This window comes from Pseudorca crassidens, chromosome 17 (assembly GCF_039906515.1).
Source record: "Pseudorca crassidens isolate mPseCra1 chromosome 17, mPseCra1.hap1, whole genome shotgun sequence".
Classification (NCBI taxonomy): Eukaryota; Metazoa; Chordata; class Mammalia; order Artiodactyla; family Delphinidae; genus Pseudorca; species Pseudorca crassidens.
Window position 1 is genome coordinate 22,302,089 of NC_090312.1, and position 17,169 is coordinate 22,319,257.

The 17,169-nt window shown below is 37.7% G+C and overlaps 1 protein-coding gene across 2 annotated transcripts in view; it reads left to right on the forward strand.

The window, feature by feature from the left end:
• The first annotated feature begins 13,226 nt into the window (after positions 1–13,226).
• EIF3H (eukaryotic translation initiation factor 3 subunit H) overlaps positions 13,227–17,169 on the forward strand; it is an 87,225-nt gene continuing 83,282 nt past the window's right edge. Inside the window, exon 1 of one of the 2 annotated variants that reach the window (XM_067711437.1) lies at positions 13,227–13,399. In XM_067711437.1, coding sequence (XP_067567538.1) covers positions 13,268–13,399 — 132 coding nt within the window. In that variant the 5' untranslated portion in view covers positions 13,227–13,267. The remainder of the gene's footprint in view (positions 13,400–17,169) is intronic. The other variant, XM_067711436.1, reaches the window with a different exon arrangement.

Here is a 17,169-nt window from a genome sequence, read left to right on the forward strand (position 1 = left end):
ATTACCGCCATAGGACCACTCCCACTGAAGAGCCAAATGTCAGGGCAAAAAGTCCTCATCGTTTTGCATTTCCTCTTCTCCTGGAGACCATCCTAAATCACTCGCATGGAGTGTTTCCGGAAGACTTATTCAAGAACTTCGTTTTCCAAGAGTCAGTGTCCCTAAACTAGAGTGCTAATTCTGCCCCTCACCCAAGCCATTTGACCTTGAGCAACTCCCCAAGAAACGGGTTCAGCTTCCTCACTGTCAAATAGGTTGGCAGGACTAGATGACTTTTAAGAACGCTTTTTATGTCTATAGTCTCTGAGGTAGGAGAACGACATACTGGGCTACTAACAGGGAGGTACAAAGCTGACCGAAAGTTTAGAAATTACTTGCTCAACTTGATTAATGAAGAGAGTAAATCTGAAAATTTTGAGTTCCCCCGTGGCTAACTGCCACATATCCACTTCAATTCTAGGCAAAATAACCGAAGAATGGGGAGTATGGAATTTTGCATTTTTTCTTCTGGCCTGGAATCTGTCCCAAATCTCGTTTTAGCTAAAGATTGAGAGAAAGAACCAATGCAGAAAAATAACTTACAAAGTGATCGAGATGTGTTATTTGCATTTGGGGTTTTATTTGAAGATATAGATTTATGAAATTGGAACCAAAATCTTCTATAATGTTAACCCTGTCTTGATTCACAGCACAACACCCCTTAGATGACTGCTTTCATTTAACTGAAAATAAATTTAGGAATTGGAAGACATGAAGAGTTATTGTAGGATTGGATTTATGGTTCTTGAGTATAATTGCTCATGACCTTCCAATCTGAATACTCTCTTTATCCCTGTGTGCCAACACCCCACTCTGACTATAATCCCGCCAAAGACAGAAAATATACTATCCCAGCCTTGCAAAACAGTTAAAACAGTTTTAAAAACAGGCTCACAGATTTATCTACCAGCTCCATCCTGTTAGCCACGTTTCACTACTAAGAAAAATGAGGTTCAGGACTAGGGATTTGAGTCATACTCTAGTTTTTTTGTGTTTTTTTTTTTAATTTACTAGACTGTAGCATTTTTTTCAAGCTCTATGTATATGACAGTGCTATTTACACAACTGACCCTTATTTCACAAATAAGAAGACAGTCTATACTGCTGATTATCAAATCTAAAACAGAATTTTCTGTTACAGCAGTGTTTCTCAAAACATGATCCTGGGACCTGCAGAAAAGTTCTTAGTGTGCTTGTTTAATATGCCCATTTCTGATTCAAAACAAGTACTGAGGGAGAGGGATACTAATCAGAGAGGAAGTGACATTTATTACAATATCCCCAAGTCATTTATTATGCATATTGGTGTTCCAGAAGGACTGTCTGCAGTAAAGCATCACTGTTTACCCAATGGGACATTTTCATTAAATGGTCCACTGAATACGTTTTGGCCTGATGCCAAATGACCTGGTATTGGAAAATCAATATTTGGCCACAACAAAAGGCAGAAGCCAAATATTGCCATTATTGGAGAAACTATTTGGTTATAAGTTTAAATCTGAAATTTTACTTTGAAAATTATTATAATATTATTAAAAATTTTTAATTAAAAATTTTTAATAGTCATTGAAAATTTTTTTGACCTTAGAGTGCAGGAACAGTAATGTCTCAGCATTGCTAGCTGCTATTTTTTTCCTCAGGTCAGTACACTGGATATTTTCCAGGCCAAATAGACATTCAGTTGAGGTAGGAGATTCATTTATTTTTCTTTATTTTTTCATACTCTTCATATTCTTTATTACATCTGGATCAAATATAATTTATAATATGATGTTGTTGTACATGATTTTGAAGTTCTTCCTTCATGAAATTTTGAGGAAGCCAAGTTGACCTGAAAATGATTTATTCCTGCAAGGTATGACTAATTCCCAAACAAGAATTTTCATGAAAGATTCATGTCCTAAATGGAATTAAATAGGTAAATATTAAATACAATTCATAAAGGTTATTTTGTTTAATTTCATAAATACTAGTATACCAAATAATTCAGCAAAGATATCTATTGTGATATTATTCTGCCTTATATTCATATTTAAATATTTGTTAACATCTGTTAGCTCCAAAGGAATACAACATTTTCCCTAACGTTATCCAGCTAACATTCTTTAAATAAATATTTTCCTGAAATAAATAATGTAAAACAACTTAGGTAAACTGGTTTGTATTGAGGACTTATTAGTCCTTCACTAAGATCCCCTAGGATAAACTCCATCTGGGACTTGCTTACTGTGAGTTTTTATATATAGGGGAAGGTGTTATGAAGGTTGGTTCTGGAGGCTGCCACGTTTTTAAAAGTCATCCTTACAGTTTTCAAATTAGAAAAATAACACATGCCTGTTATAACGAGAGGAACAATGGAACAACACAGGACATTCATCTACTCTTCCTTGCCCAAATAACACATGTTAACCTACTGTGTAACTTCTGTAATTTTTTAATATTCATATACTTATTTGCCTACATATATGCATACATATGTAGAGATTTTTGTCACTCTATGTTATTCAAAGATAGAATCGTATTTTATCACTTCTGTACATTTTGCTTTTCTTACCCAACAAGCCTTGTGGAAATCCTCTCCACACATACTCCAAGTCAGTTGGCATAGTTCTTATTCATTATTTTTAATGGCTGCTTGAAATTTCCCACAAAATCACCACATTTAACATAATGACTGTGACACAGACTGTAAATTGATGCTCAATATCTCTTCTCTTTAGTAATAGGATCCTAATTTTATTCTGGACAATAGTGTGCCCAGAAAAGAGAATCCATTTCCCAGCCTTCTGTGCAGTCAAGTACAGTCAAACGATTAAGTTTTAGCCAAGGGTATGTAAGTATAAGTGTGACAAGGGACTTCTGGGAAAGCTGCTTAAAGGAACTTAACTTGGTGATGAGCACTTTTTTTTTTTTCCATTGCCTTTCTAACCACTCCCTGGAATTTGGATGTGACGAAGGGAACCCTAGCAGTGTATTTTAGACCAAGAAGTAAACTTGAGGATGGAGGCCATGTGCTAAGACAGCAAAGTAGATAACAGAAGCAGCCTGGCCATCAATGACTACGAAACTACCTTTCCAAATCTAGACTTTCTACCTCTGGCCTTGTTTTACATGAGAAGAAAAATAAACTTCTATTTCAGTTTTAAAAAATTATTTTCTTTTTATTTTTTGAGACTATAGTTTTTAGAGCAGTATTAGGTTTACAACGAAATTGAAAAGAAGATATAGAGACTCCCCATGTAGCCCCTGCCTCCACACATGCATAGCCTCCCCCATTATCAGCATTACTCAGGACTTTGCTGGTAGTACAGTGGTTAAGAATCTGCCTGCCAATCCAGGGGACATGGGTTCGAGCCCTGGTCCGGGAAGATCCCATATGCTGTGGAGCTACTGAGCCCACATGCCACAACTATTGAAGCCCGTGCTCTGCAACAAGAGAACTCTGCGCATAGCCCCTGCTCTCTGCAACTAAAGAAAGCCTGTGTGCAGCAACGAAGACCCAATACAGCCATAAATAAATAATTCATTAAAAAAAAATCACTCACCAGAATGGTACATTTTTTTCAACCAAGAAGGAACCTACATTGATAAATTGTTTCTTTTATATGCAGCCAAACCCAATCTTAATTGACAGAGTATGTTAAAACTACTTGCCAGAATTAGAGAATTTTATATTGGCAGATGTTTTCAATAAAAGTTTGATGTTGGTTAGTGTTTGCCAATACAATTACCCTTTCTTTGAACAGGTTCAAAATCCTAGTTTATAAGTTTTGTGAAAGGTAAAAAACTTTTTCAAAGTAAAATAAACTAAATCCATTTTACATACTATAGAAGTTATCTTGACATTTGTTTCTTTTGAACGTATAAACAATTTGATTTGAACTGAGAATGTCAGTGGGATATATCCCCTGTTTGGAAAAGTTAGTTAAATATGAAGAACCCCAGATGCTTGGGCAAGAAACATCAAGGAAATGTTAGTGTCACCCAGTTGTCAATCAAAGAAAGCGAGCAGAATTTCTGTCTGTTGGCCCAGCTAGTACCAGTGGGCTCTTCCTTAAATGACAAAGGAGAAAGTGTATCTTGGAAAAAAAATTCAAGGGATTGCTCTTTGTCAAGGATATTTCTAAGCAAGACAGTGATCAGGAAGTAGTTCACCATTGGTTATCAGATGACTGTTGTCAGATGGCTGCAAAATTAGACTAGCAAATTTGCTTGCTAAATAGTTTATTTGAATGAAATTATACAGAGAACAAATACTGCCATGTGAGGTAAGTTGAAAGGAATTTACTATTACACAATAGATCTGCATAGTGCTCTCCATTGGGATTTTACTACAAAATGTTCAGTGGCATTAATTGAAGTAGTAAAAACATACAATGGTAGAGAAAAAAGAAAAGTTAAGAAGTGGTAGCAATGTGCAAAATGTTTTACTTTGATACATACATAACAAACTGCCCTTTGAAATTTAATTAAATCATAACTGAAACTGGTAGAGAAGTTCATACTGTATGGGGTCATTCATTTTTAATCTATCAAAGCATTTTTAGAAGATTAATGAATCCTTATAAAATTACTCTAAGTAAGCAAATATTATTACTGTTACTTAAAGGAGTTTAAAGATTGAGAATTATGTCAGATTATGACATTAAACGAGTTCCTAAAAACACTATTTATTTATATTGAACAAAATGTTGAAGACAACCTTTTCACTCATGGTTTCGTATATATTTTTAAGCAGCAGGAGGACTTCAGGGCAGAAACTGAACTTCTGGTGGCAAGGCTTTCAATAATTCAGTAGAATATTATTTCAAAGTCTTATATTTATAATTGAATTACACCAATACAAGGTATTAGTTACATGATATTATACCAAATAAAAGTCGCTCTTAGAATCTGTGCAAATGTTTTCAATGTGCGATCACTTTCTTTTAATATTAGTTGATAAGTCATACATCAAAATACTGGGATGAGAAGATCAAACATCATTTTAAAATTATTATTTTAGCAAACACATAGAAAATACCCACATGCTGAGTCATAAGAATAATGAATATTATTTTCTTTTTACTGGCTCTCTCTTTACCCTCTCTATTGTGACTTTTCATAATTTTGAACAAATCACTTAGTTCTTCAAAGTATAACCTCACATAGTGTGTATGTACACAGAAGAAGACATATGACTTAAATTGATCCCAGACTAAAGAGAAAGACTTTTTCCCCATGGTTAGGAGAAGAGGTTTTCTTTTTCTTACAATAAACATTAAAAAAGAAGCACATTGTGTTCTTTGCTACTGGCAGGTATTTTGAGGTTATAGGGGTAGCCAGTCAGTTTGTGGACAGAACCAAAACACGGTAAAAGAGCAACGGGCTTCCCTGGTGGCGCAGTGGTTGAAAGTCCGCCTGCCGATGCAGGGGACATGGGTTCGTGCCCCCGTATGAGAAGATCCCACATGCCGCGGAGCGGCTGGGCCCCTGAGCCATGGCCGCTGAGCTTGCGCGTCCGGAGCCCGTGCTCCGCAGCGGGAGAGGCCATAATGGTGAGAGGCCCGCGTATCGCCAAGAACTGGAGTCTTTATGCTGCTTCATTTGGAGTCTGCCCCCTTCTATACATTTAGTTATGTGATAGAATACATTTCCTTCTTGTTTAAAATAATTTAAATTGTTTTTTGTTTACTTTTTTTTGGTTGCTTGTAGCCCAAAGCATCTTAACTGATGGAATATTTGTTAAATCTATGCAAGAAAATGTACTTTTAAAGGGAAAATGATAATATTACCTGTATAATATTTTACCTTAAAGAAGTTTAAGATGTTCTGCATATGTTCTTGTTTTGTCCTGGACACCATTGTGAAGAGGCTGGGATGCAAAGTTAAGTGTTGCTATTAGCTGCTTTCAACTATCTCTCAAAGGCATTTTTTCCATTCTAGTTAAATATTAAAGAAAGCAGTTAGTGTTTTAAGCCAAATGATTTCTTTTGGCCAAATGAATATTTGTGGACTTCTAAAGAGTTTATGAACTTAATTCAGAGCTTCAGTTTTGCCCTGTTTATATGTTGTTTCTTCTGGCTTTGCTTATGTCCAATTTTTGTGTCCCAGGCCTTGTTCATGAATTGTGATGGCACGGCATATTCTTTTGGAGAGGAGGAGATAGGACGGCTCTTGCCCTTTCCTCCCATTTCTATGATCCCCTTCTTATGAGTGAATGTTATTGGAAGGTAGGTTTCCTGTTTCTCTCTATACCTGGTTACTTATGACTCCCTAACAATGGAGTGACTAATCTGATGTTTGGGGAGATCCTGTCACCATGCCATAATGGTATCTCCTTCTCAAGGGGAAAAAAAGATCTTTGTGTTCCTTTCCTAGAAAATAATCTACAAAGAAGAGATAAGAACATACACCCCTTACAGGCTTTCATTGAAAATTTGATTGAAAATGGCGCTTCCTTGACTCCTTTCTTTCTAATGGGTACTAAAGCAGAACAATTCCTCGGTTGTATGTCACGAACATGTGGTTACTTTCCAGAGGGACAGTAAATAGAAAGGTCAGATGACTTTCTACCCTCTTCCTTCACACCAAGGCTAGAACCAATGCTATGTTGGTCCTATAGAGGTTGCCTGCCAACCCTGAGCTCAACTCAGACTGTCAAGATGTCCAAAGGAACCTTGCCTTCCATAGAGGTCTGGAAGAAGGCAACAACTGAATAGGAATAAACTGACATTAAAAAAAAAAAATCCTTTGGCTCATCTGAATACTGAATAGGAATAAAGTGACATTTTAAAAAATCCTTTGGCTCATCTTTGGTGTCTTGACTCTTCTATTTTATTGCCTTGAGAGGGATTTAGGTAAATCTTAGCCAAGTGAAAGAAAACAGCTCTAGTACTGGCTGGGTCTAAGGCATGGACTGGTCACAGTCTGACATTCACTGGGCTGTGTTTTCCGAATGGGTTGAGTTACTATGCCACAAAAGCAGAACTAGTCAGACTGTTTATTTTTTCATTTTTTCGCTCAGGCATGGCAGGCTATCCTTTGCTTCCTGTCCTCATGCGGTAATCACCGTGGACAGGGCCCACAGCTTGCTCTGGAAGGCCTTTACCATCCTCTCTCTTTTTGCCTCTGACTAAATTTGAAATATTTCCAGCACATATAGAAGTATGCTAAAAACTTTAGCTCCAGTGACAGAGAGAATGAAGAACATATTATTGGGAATACAGGATAAATTTATTTTATCTGGTATATGAATATCCACAGTGAAATTAATAACCACAACATCAAAACTGCCTTTTGGAGGGCGGCTAAAGTACAATTTAATGGTTGTGAGCAATCTTCTTTGGGTGATCAAGTATATTCAGTATTCTGTTATTTAATTTCTTCTGCATGTTTGCAGGCTTACTTTGCTCTAGGATCGTGAAGAGGAAGTTTAGTTTATTGATTTGAGATACATCCTCTTCTATAATGTATACATTTAGCTATAAACTTTCCTCTCAGTACTGACGCAGCTGTGTCCCACAAATTTTAACATTTTATATTTTCATATTCATTCAGTTTACTGTGTGTTTTAAAATTTCTCTTAAGACTTCCTGTTTGATCCACGGGCTAGTGGAAGCATGTTCTATAGTTTCCAAGTATTTGGAAAATTTTCTGTTATTTTTATATTTTGATTTCTAGTTTGAATCCATTGTGGTTGCTGAACATACTCTGAATGATTTCAGTTACTTTAAATTTGTCAAGGTTGGTTTATGACTCAGGATATGATCTCTATGTTCCATGGGGATTGGACAAGAATGTGTATTTTGTTGCTGTTGGGTGGAATGTTTTATAAATATTGATTAGATCCTGTTGATTGATGGCATTGCTAAATTCCTTTATATCCTTGCTGATTTTCTCTCTAGTTGTTCTATCAACTGTTAAGAGAGGAGAGTTGACATCTCTAACTATGACTGTGGGTGTGTCTATTTGTCCTTTGAGCTCTATGAGTTTTTTCTCAACATAAGTTCAGCTTTGTTGCTAGGACACACACATTTAGAATTGCTGTGTGCTTTTGGTGATTGACCATTTTATCATTATATATTTCCCACTGTCTCTGGTGATTATCTTAGCTCTGAATTCTCTTTTATCTGATATTAATACAGCCAGTCCTTCTTCTTTTGATTGACGTTTGCATGATAGATTTTTCCATCATTTTATGTCAACGTGCCTATATCGTTATATTTGAAATCAGTTTCTTTTAGACAGCCTATGGTTAGGTGGTTTTTATCCATTCTTCCAATAGTTGTATTTTAATAGGTGTATTTAGAACATTTATATTAATCTAGTTATTGATATGTTTAGGCTTAAGACTGCCATTTCATTTTTTCCCCCTATAATTCTCTGTTTTTATTTCTGTTTTCTTTTTATTGCATTCTTGTGGGTTATTTGAACATTCTTTAGAGTTTCATATTGATTTATTTATGCTGTTTTTGAGTGTCTCCCTTTGTAAAGCATTTTTAGTGGTTCCTCTAGGTATTATATTAGATAAAAATAACATCACAGTTTACTGTTAAGTCATTTAACCAGTTCAAGTGACTTGTAGAAACCTGACCTTCCTATATGTCCCTTAACCAGCCCTTATTTGCTTTAAGTGTTTCTTCTACGTATATTTAGAGCCACACTAGGTAATGCTATAATTTTTGCTTTAACTCTCAAAAATAATGTAGAAAATTCAAGAGGAGAAGGAAAGTCTATTGTAATTACTCATATTTTTGTTTACTGTGTTCTTTCTTCCTTATGATGTTCCAAGGTTTATTCTTTTATTGTGTCTTTTCTTTTTAGAGAACTTCTTTCAGTCATTCTTTTACGGTAGGTCTACTGGTAACAAATTGTTTTAGTTTCCCTTCATCCAAGAATGTTTTGATTTCTTTTTTATTCCTGAAGGATATTTTGGCTGGATATAGGTTTCTGGGTTGGTAATTCTTTCTTTTACCAGTTTGAAAATATTAGGCAACTTCCTCTGGTCTCTGTGGTTTCTGTTGAGAAATCCACTCTAATCTAATTGTTTTTCTCTTATATCAATATAAGGTGTTTTGAGGCTTCCCTGTTGGCGCAGTGGTTGAGAGTCCGCCTGCCAATGCAGGGGACACAGGTTTGTGCCCCGGTCCGGGAAAATCCCACATGCCGTGGAGCGGCTGGGCCCGTGAGCCATGGCCGCTGAGCATGCGCGTCTGGAGCCTGTGCTCCGCAAAAAAAAAAAAATTAAAAAAAATATATATATAAGGTTTTTTTTTTTTGCTTTCAAGATTTTTTCTTTGGTTTTCAGAAGTTTGACTGTAATATGTCTTGGTGTGAAGTTCTTTGGATGTATCGTGTTTGGCATTCACTCAAGCTTCTTGAAACTGTAGGTTATGACTTTTCCCCTATTTGGGAAGTTTTTATTCATTATTTCTTTGAATACCTTTTAACCCCTGCTCTCTTTCTTTTGTCTTTGTGAGACGTCAATGACAGGATTGTTAGATATGTATTTTTTATAGTTCCAAAGACCTCTGAGTCTCTGTTCATTTTTTGTTCCAGTCTCCCTTTTTTAAGTTGTTTTTAAAATATACATAACATAAAAACTTATATTTAAAATCCTTTTTTGAGTGAACAATTCAGTGCCGTTAAGTATGTTCACATTGTTGTGCAACAATTACCACTGTTCATCTGCAGAACTGTTCCATTATCCCAAATTGAAACCTGCATCCATTAAACAATAACTCCCTACCCCTCCGTCTTTCCAAGTCCTGGTAATTGCTATTCTACTGTTTCTTCTCTACAGATTTCACTATTCTAGGTGCCTGATATAAATGGAATCATACAATATTTGTTTTTTTGTGTCTGGCTTATTTCATTTAGCATACTGTTTTCAGGGTTCATCCTCGTTGAAAAGGTTCAGCATGTCTCTGACTTTCATTTCTTTTTAAGGCTGAATTATATACCTTTGTATGTAAATACCACATTTTATTTATTAATTCATCTGTTGAAGAACATTTGAGTTGCTTCCACCTTTTGGCTATTATGAATAATGCTGCTATGATACTGGTGTACAAATATCTGTCTGAGTCCTTGCTTTCAATACTTTTGGCTATATTCCTAGAAGTGAGATTGGTAATTCTACGATAATTTTTTGAGGAACTGCCATACTCTTTCTCACAGTGGCTGTACCATTTTATATTCTGTTAATTTATGTACAGACTGGGTGATTTTTATCATTCTATCTCCAGTCCTCTGATTTTTTTCCATTGTCCTTTCTTTTCTGCTGTTAAGCCCATCCATTGAGTTTTTTTATTTTTGGTTATTGTATTTTTTAAGTTCTAAATTTATATTTCATTTTTATTTATATCTTGGCTGAGACTTTGAACTTCTTTTCTGACACTCTTTTCATTTGTTTCAAGTGTGTTTGTAATTGTTTGTTGAAACATTATATGGTGACTGCTTTAAAATCCTTGCTGGATAATTCTAACGTCTCTGTAATTCCAGTGCTGGCATCTATTTGTCTTTTTCCATTCAGTTTGAGATCTTCCTGGTTCTTGATGCGATGATGAGTGATTTTTTAAAATTGAGACATAGACTTTTGGGTATTCTGTTACAGAACTCTGGATCTTCTTTTTTTATTTTTTAAACTTTAAAAAAGTTGAGGTATAGTTGCTGTAGAATATTATATAGGTTACAGGTATATAGTGATTCACAATTTTTAAAGGCTATACTCCATATATAGTATTATAGAATATTAGCTATATTCCCCATGTTGTACAATATATCTTTGTAGCTTATTTAATAACTAATAGTTTGTACCTCTAATTCCCACACCCCTATTGCTCCTTTCCCCTTCCCTCTCCACACTGGTAACCACTTGCCCTCCAAGTCCATCCATTTTGCTGCAAATGGCAAAACTTCACTCTTTTTTATGGCCAAGTAGTACTCCATTATACATACATACCACTCTTCCTTATCCATTCATCTGTTATTTGACACTTAGGCTGATTCCATATCTTGGCAGTTGTAAATAATGCTGCTATGAACATTGGGTTGCATGTATCTTTTTGAATTAGTGTTTTTGTTTTTCTCGGGTATATACCCAGGAGTGGAATTGCTGCGTCATATGGTAGCTCTATTTTTAGTTTTTTAAGAAGTCTTCATACTGTTTTCCACAGTGGCTGCACCAATTTACATTCCCACCAACAGTGTATGTGGGTTCCCTTTTCTCCACATTCTCGCTAACATTTGTTATTTGTGCAGAACACTGGATCTTGAGACATATGTTTTAGCTGGTTTCCTCTGACACAGCTCTGGCAATGGAAGGAGGAGGGAGTCCTTCTTATCACTGCCCTAGGAGGGTACAAATAGAAGTTTCACGTTCAGCCTTCATTGATTCCCTTGGGGGTAGGACTAGTTCCTTGTTATTGCTGGAGGATGGGAGTTCCAGCTCCCACTACCCGTAAACTTATATCTCCTGGATGGGAGGGGTAGTAATGCTTCATTACTGCTCTTCTTGTTTCCTTCACTGGCATTAGGAGTGGGTGGCCTCATTACCAGCTGTGGTGAAATCTTTAGTCTCCACTAGGCCTTCTTTGACATCACTCCATTGGGGGATGGAGTGGGTGCCTATTACTGTCTGGTGGGGGTGAAAGTTCAAGCTCCCCACATGGTCTCTACTGGCAGTGTGCAGAGAACAGACTTTTGTTGGAGTTTTTAAATCTGTGCCTGTTGATATTTTCAGGTGACTGGACTTCAGCTCCAAGTCTGGGATATATGCGGCAAATAGAAACTGGGAAATCACCACTGTGTTGCTCCTTGGGTCTCCATGTCCCTAACCAGTCTTTCTCCTTCTCTTCACCTTGCAGAGTCTTCTTATGTTTCTTTTATATATAATACCCTGGGATTCTGTTGTACTTATAGGGAGGAATAGGAAAAAATATTTCTGCTTCATCTTCCCAAAAGAAGTCTGGATTTTGAATACATTTTTAATGTGGAGCCTACAGAAGTTTCCAATGGAGCAGGGGTAGGGTGTGAAGGAAACAGAGGAGTCAAAGATGGCCCCAAGGGCTTTGTTCTTATCAACTAGAAGAATAACACTGTCATCAAATGACAGGGGGAAGACTGTGGGAAGAACATTTTTTTCGAGGGAGGTGGTATTTGGAGCTCAATTTTTGAAAGGTTAAGTTGGAGGTGCTTGTGGGACATTTAAGTGGAGATGTTGAATAGACAGATGGATATGCTGGTGTGGAGTTCAGTGGAGAGGTCTGGGGAAATATAAATTTGGGAATCATCAGCATTGCATGATGACCCTTGAGATAGGGAGTAAAGATAAGGGAATGAAGATGTACAAGGACTGAACACTACTGCTGTTCTTAAATTAAATTAATTTAATTAAAATAAATTAAATTTTAATTTTAAAATAGGGAAGGGTAAAGAGATCAGCAATGGTGACTGAGAAGAAAGGATCAGTCAGTGAGATAGGAAGGAAACTAGGAATCCAAGTGAAGGAATGTCATTGCTTCTAGACCCTTTCTAGTTAGGGTGATGATCATATTGATTTCCTGTTTAAAATTCTACTTCATTCTCACTCTCTCTCTTTCTCTCTCTCTATATTTGTATCTTTTGGCTCTGGGCTATTTCATGCAGAGGGCCCACATACACTGTCTTTGTTCACATTACAAGAACCCATGTAGTGTGTTTAGCATACATGACTGGAAAATCTTAGTGGGATATTTAAAAGGACAAAAATTGCAAAGAAATTTTAAACAAACTGCAATATGGCTCACCACTAATGAACAGAATGACGTTAGACAAATCACGTCTCAATTTCCTAACATGGGAGTTTGTATAGCTCTTCATAGTTCCCAAGATTGGAAATGGGGATTAATTTAAAAAATTAGAAGTAAAAGCATTTTTTACGAATAGGACGCTACATAAATGTGAGCTATAATGCAGTTATGATCAACTGCCTAGTGGAGACCGACTAAACATAAAGTGCAAAACATTTTAAAAAGTCCATTTTTCCTTTCGTAAAGCTTTCTGAAAGCCGCTAACGCACAACGCGCATGTGCAGAGGATTCCGTTGCCGAAGAAGATGACTGAAGTGAGAAAGGAGGTGGGGCCTCCCCGGGCCTTTCCTAAGAGCTCCGCCTTTCGAACGACAGACTGCGTCTGACGTCACGTGAAGCTTGTACTTCCGCTTCCGGTTACTCACGTTTTTCTCTTTTCCTGTCCGGCAGAAAAGATGGCGTCCCGCAAGGAAGGCACCGGCTCTGCTGCCACCTCTTCCAGCTCCACCACTGGCGCTGCAGGGAAAGGCAAAGGCAAAGCGGGGTCCGGAGATTCAGCCGTGAAGCAAGTGCAGATAGATGGCTTGGTGAGTGGGGTTCCGTCTCCCCAGGCCCACGTGGGGAGCTCAGTTCCCAGCCCGGTTCCGCCAGACGTGCTTCCCGGCAGCCTCCCCACTGGGCTTGCTGAGGCTGGGACAAGGGTTTTCCCTAAAACCTTTCTTTATCTTCACTTTCTGCTCGGGAGACGCGGCCGCCTTCTCTGCCATCTGGTGGGGGAGGTGAGGGCTGAGAAAGGGGACCTAGGCTAGGGTGTGTGTGTGACAGATTCTTGGGGTCTTGTTTTGAGATGCCTGGGAGAGGCTATTTGGAGAATGACTCTTCTGGGAGAGAAGTAGGTGACGGAGGTGTCGAGAGGGACCTAGGACTCTAGGGCTTTTGGAAGGGGAGAGTAAACTTTATTGCTTCACTGCTGGCATCTGACATCTGTAACTTCACAAGTGGAGATTTACTTTGTAGCCACTTTTGAGCCTGTGGTTCAGCGCTTACCTGAAACCGCGTAATTGGAATAAATATCTTTTATGCCTTCCTTATCTGTGAACATTGGAGTGCCTCAGGATTTGCGATTAAGCTTCCTTCCACCTGGTCTCTGCTTGACAAAGTAGATGAAAGCACAACTCTGGAGTCAGACTGCTTGGGTTGGAATCCAGCTCTAAAATTAGCTGAATGACATTGGGCATGTTACTTAATCTCTTTGTGCTTGGTAAATTAAATGGTAAAACGTGTTACCATTTAATTTTAGCTGCTGTTATTGTTTGTAGAAGTTACAGTGGTAGACTTTAAGGCCCCTTTTCAAAGCTTTAAATATTTGTATTTTGATAACTCCTAGATTTATATTTCTTGCCAGACTTGGTTCTTGAATGCCACTCTTATATATCTAGCTGCCTGCTTGCTATCACTGTTTGGATATCTCATAGGTACTTCAAATTTAACATGTCCAAAATAAAATTATTGACTCTCCCTCTCCTTCTTCTCTCTCATGCATTAATCTTACCTCAGTCTCTCCCATCTTAATAAATGGAACTACTATCTCTCCATTTGAAAAAGTCAAATGGAACTACTATCTCTCCATTTGAAAAAGTCAAAACCTAGGGATTAATGTATGCATGTTCTTTTTTTTTTACCCTCAGCAAATTCTGTTTGTTTCACCTTCAAAATATATCAAATTCATCTGCTTCTCATCTCTATGCCACCAACCACTTCTTATACAGACTTGAGGGTCCTGCTACTCTCGTCTCTTTCTTCAAACTCACCTCATACTTTCTTCTAGGCTTCAGTCACAGTGAGCTTTCAGAGTTTTGTTTTCTTGGCCTGAAATACTCTCTCAAATATTTTTCCTTCTCCGTGGCTTCTTTTGAGCTTTTCGGTATTGGCTTAAATGTCAGCATCTCAAGAAAGGCCTTGCCTAACAACCCGGTAAAAAATAGCCCCATCCCCATCACTCTTCATACATCACCTTTATTTCCTTTGTAGTATTTTCTACTGCCTGTAATTGTCTTGTTTGCTTTCTTGTTTGTCTCCCCCACTAGAATGTAAGCTACTGAGGGCAGGCAGGGATTATGGTTTTTCACCTATTCTGTTCCCAAAACTGAACAGGTTAATTGACATAGATAGGATATACTGATGAATTTTGTACTGCTCCTGTTTCATGTCCCGATATCTTCTTTTATAAAGATTATTTTAATGGCATCTTGACTTGTTTTCTTAGCCTGCATACTTTTATTAAAACATTCACTTAATGTGAACGTTCAGACCTTGTTAACTTTCCTCTTGAAATGGTTTTTTTTTTTCTCTCCTGGCTGCCTTGCACAGCATGTGGCATCTTAGTTTCCCCTGACCAGAGATTGAACCTGTGCCCCCTGCAGTGGGAGCTCAGAGTCTTAACCACTGGACTGCCAGGGAAGTCCCTTGAAATGTTTTTAGTGACTTTGCAATGAATTCAAGGCCCACCAAGATGTTGTCCTTGCTTTTGTGTTCACATTTATTTGCTACTATTTCCAAGCTTCTACGTAGGAACGGTTCATTCCAGCCACACAGGACTAATTTGGTTAGCCTCATGTTTAATCACATTTGTTTCCAGTGTCTTGGTAATGGCCAGGGCCAATTTTTCTTCTTATTTTCTTGAGCCTTTCCTTTCTAAGCTTTAGTCCTGTTTCATCAGTTTTTTTCTGTATCTTTAATGTTACCTTTCTCTTAACATGTGACCATTGTCAGACTTTCCCATATTAAAATGTTCAGCCCTGTCTCTTTTTACTTAGTACTTTGTGTGCATTCTTAGTCCCCACTTTTTTCCTTGAAGTCAGTGGTTAAAGAATTTGTCTATATTTGTGGTCTTCCATTCTTTTTTTAACTCACTGCTACTAGAATCTGCCATCACCAAGTCCCTGACTTAGTTTTTAAAAAGGTCATTGATAACATTATCAAAAAACTGTAAAAAAAAAAATCAAGATATATTATACATGCAAAATAGTGTCTGTAGTACATAATTTAAATAATCACAAAGTAAACATCCACTTACCTGGCATTTAACTTGAGAAATAGAACATTGAGTACCTTTGAAGCCCCTTCCCCTGTTTCATCCTTTTCTCCCATCCCTTCTTCGAAACCTATAATCACTCCTGTGAGCTTTGTTTCAGTGATTTCTTAGTTTTCTCTATAGCTTCACCACACAGAGTATTCCCAATTTGTTTAGTTTGTTCTGTTTATATTAACAAAAAATGAAATATTAATTAAATCATAGCATATGTTCGCCTGTGTCTCTCTTTTTTTTTTTTTTTGCGGTACACAGGCCTCTCACTGTTGTGGTCTCTCCTGTTGCGGAGCACAGGCTTTGGACGCGCAGGCTCAGCGGCCATGGCTCACGGGCCTAGCCGCTCCGCGGCATGTGGGATCTTCCCGGACCGGGGCACGAACCTGTGTCCCCTGCATCGGCAGGCGGACTCTCAACCACTGCGCCACCAGGGAAGCCCTCGCCTGTGTCTTGAATCATATATATGCGTATCTCATACCATGATTTTGAGATTATTCTGTTCTAGAGTGAGGAGCTATAATTCATTCATTTTCATTACTATATAGCATTTCATTGTATGACTAGAACATAATTTTCCTCATCTAAATGTTAATGGACAGTTAGATGGCTTGTTTTCGTTGTGTGAAATGATATCTCTCAATAATCTTAATTGTGCATTTCAGTAGGCTTGTCAGTGTGTCTTTTGTTGTACATTGTGCAGAGTCATTGCTCAGTATATCCTTGTAGAACGGATGAGTGAGTCTTCATTGTAGTCAAGTGGTCTCATTGTTCCTAGAGAAGATCAAGCTAATTCTTCCTATTGGACTTTTCATGTAAAACCCACCTTGTTCCCCCCAAACCAGGCTGAATCTTACCTTACTTATGTACATTATACTTTTGATACTCAAAGTATGGTCCAAAGACCAGCAAGACAAGCAGAATTGGCCTCGCCTGGTAGCTTGTTAGAAATGCAGAAATACAGTATTTCAGAATTTTTCCTGATCTACTGTTTCAGCTAATTTATAGCATATTAATGTTTGAGTAGTACTGCCCTGGGCCACGTCGATCTCTTCCTTTCTCTGAACTTTTTGTGGTGACAGCTTGTGTTGCTCATCTTGGCGTGTAATCATATGCTGTTAATGAAAGGTTTACTGTATATTAAGGAGAGTCAGGCAGAGTACTAGTAGGTACCTGTAAGTAAGGTAGTTTACCTGCCTTAGGTAGGCAAACCTAAGTCCATCTGACTTTTTCATCTCTGGTTGCTTCCAAGGTTTGGATAACCCTGCAGAC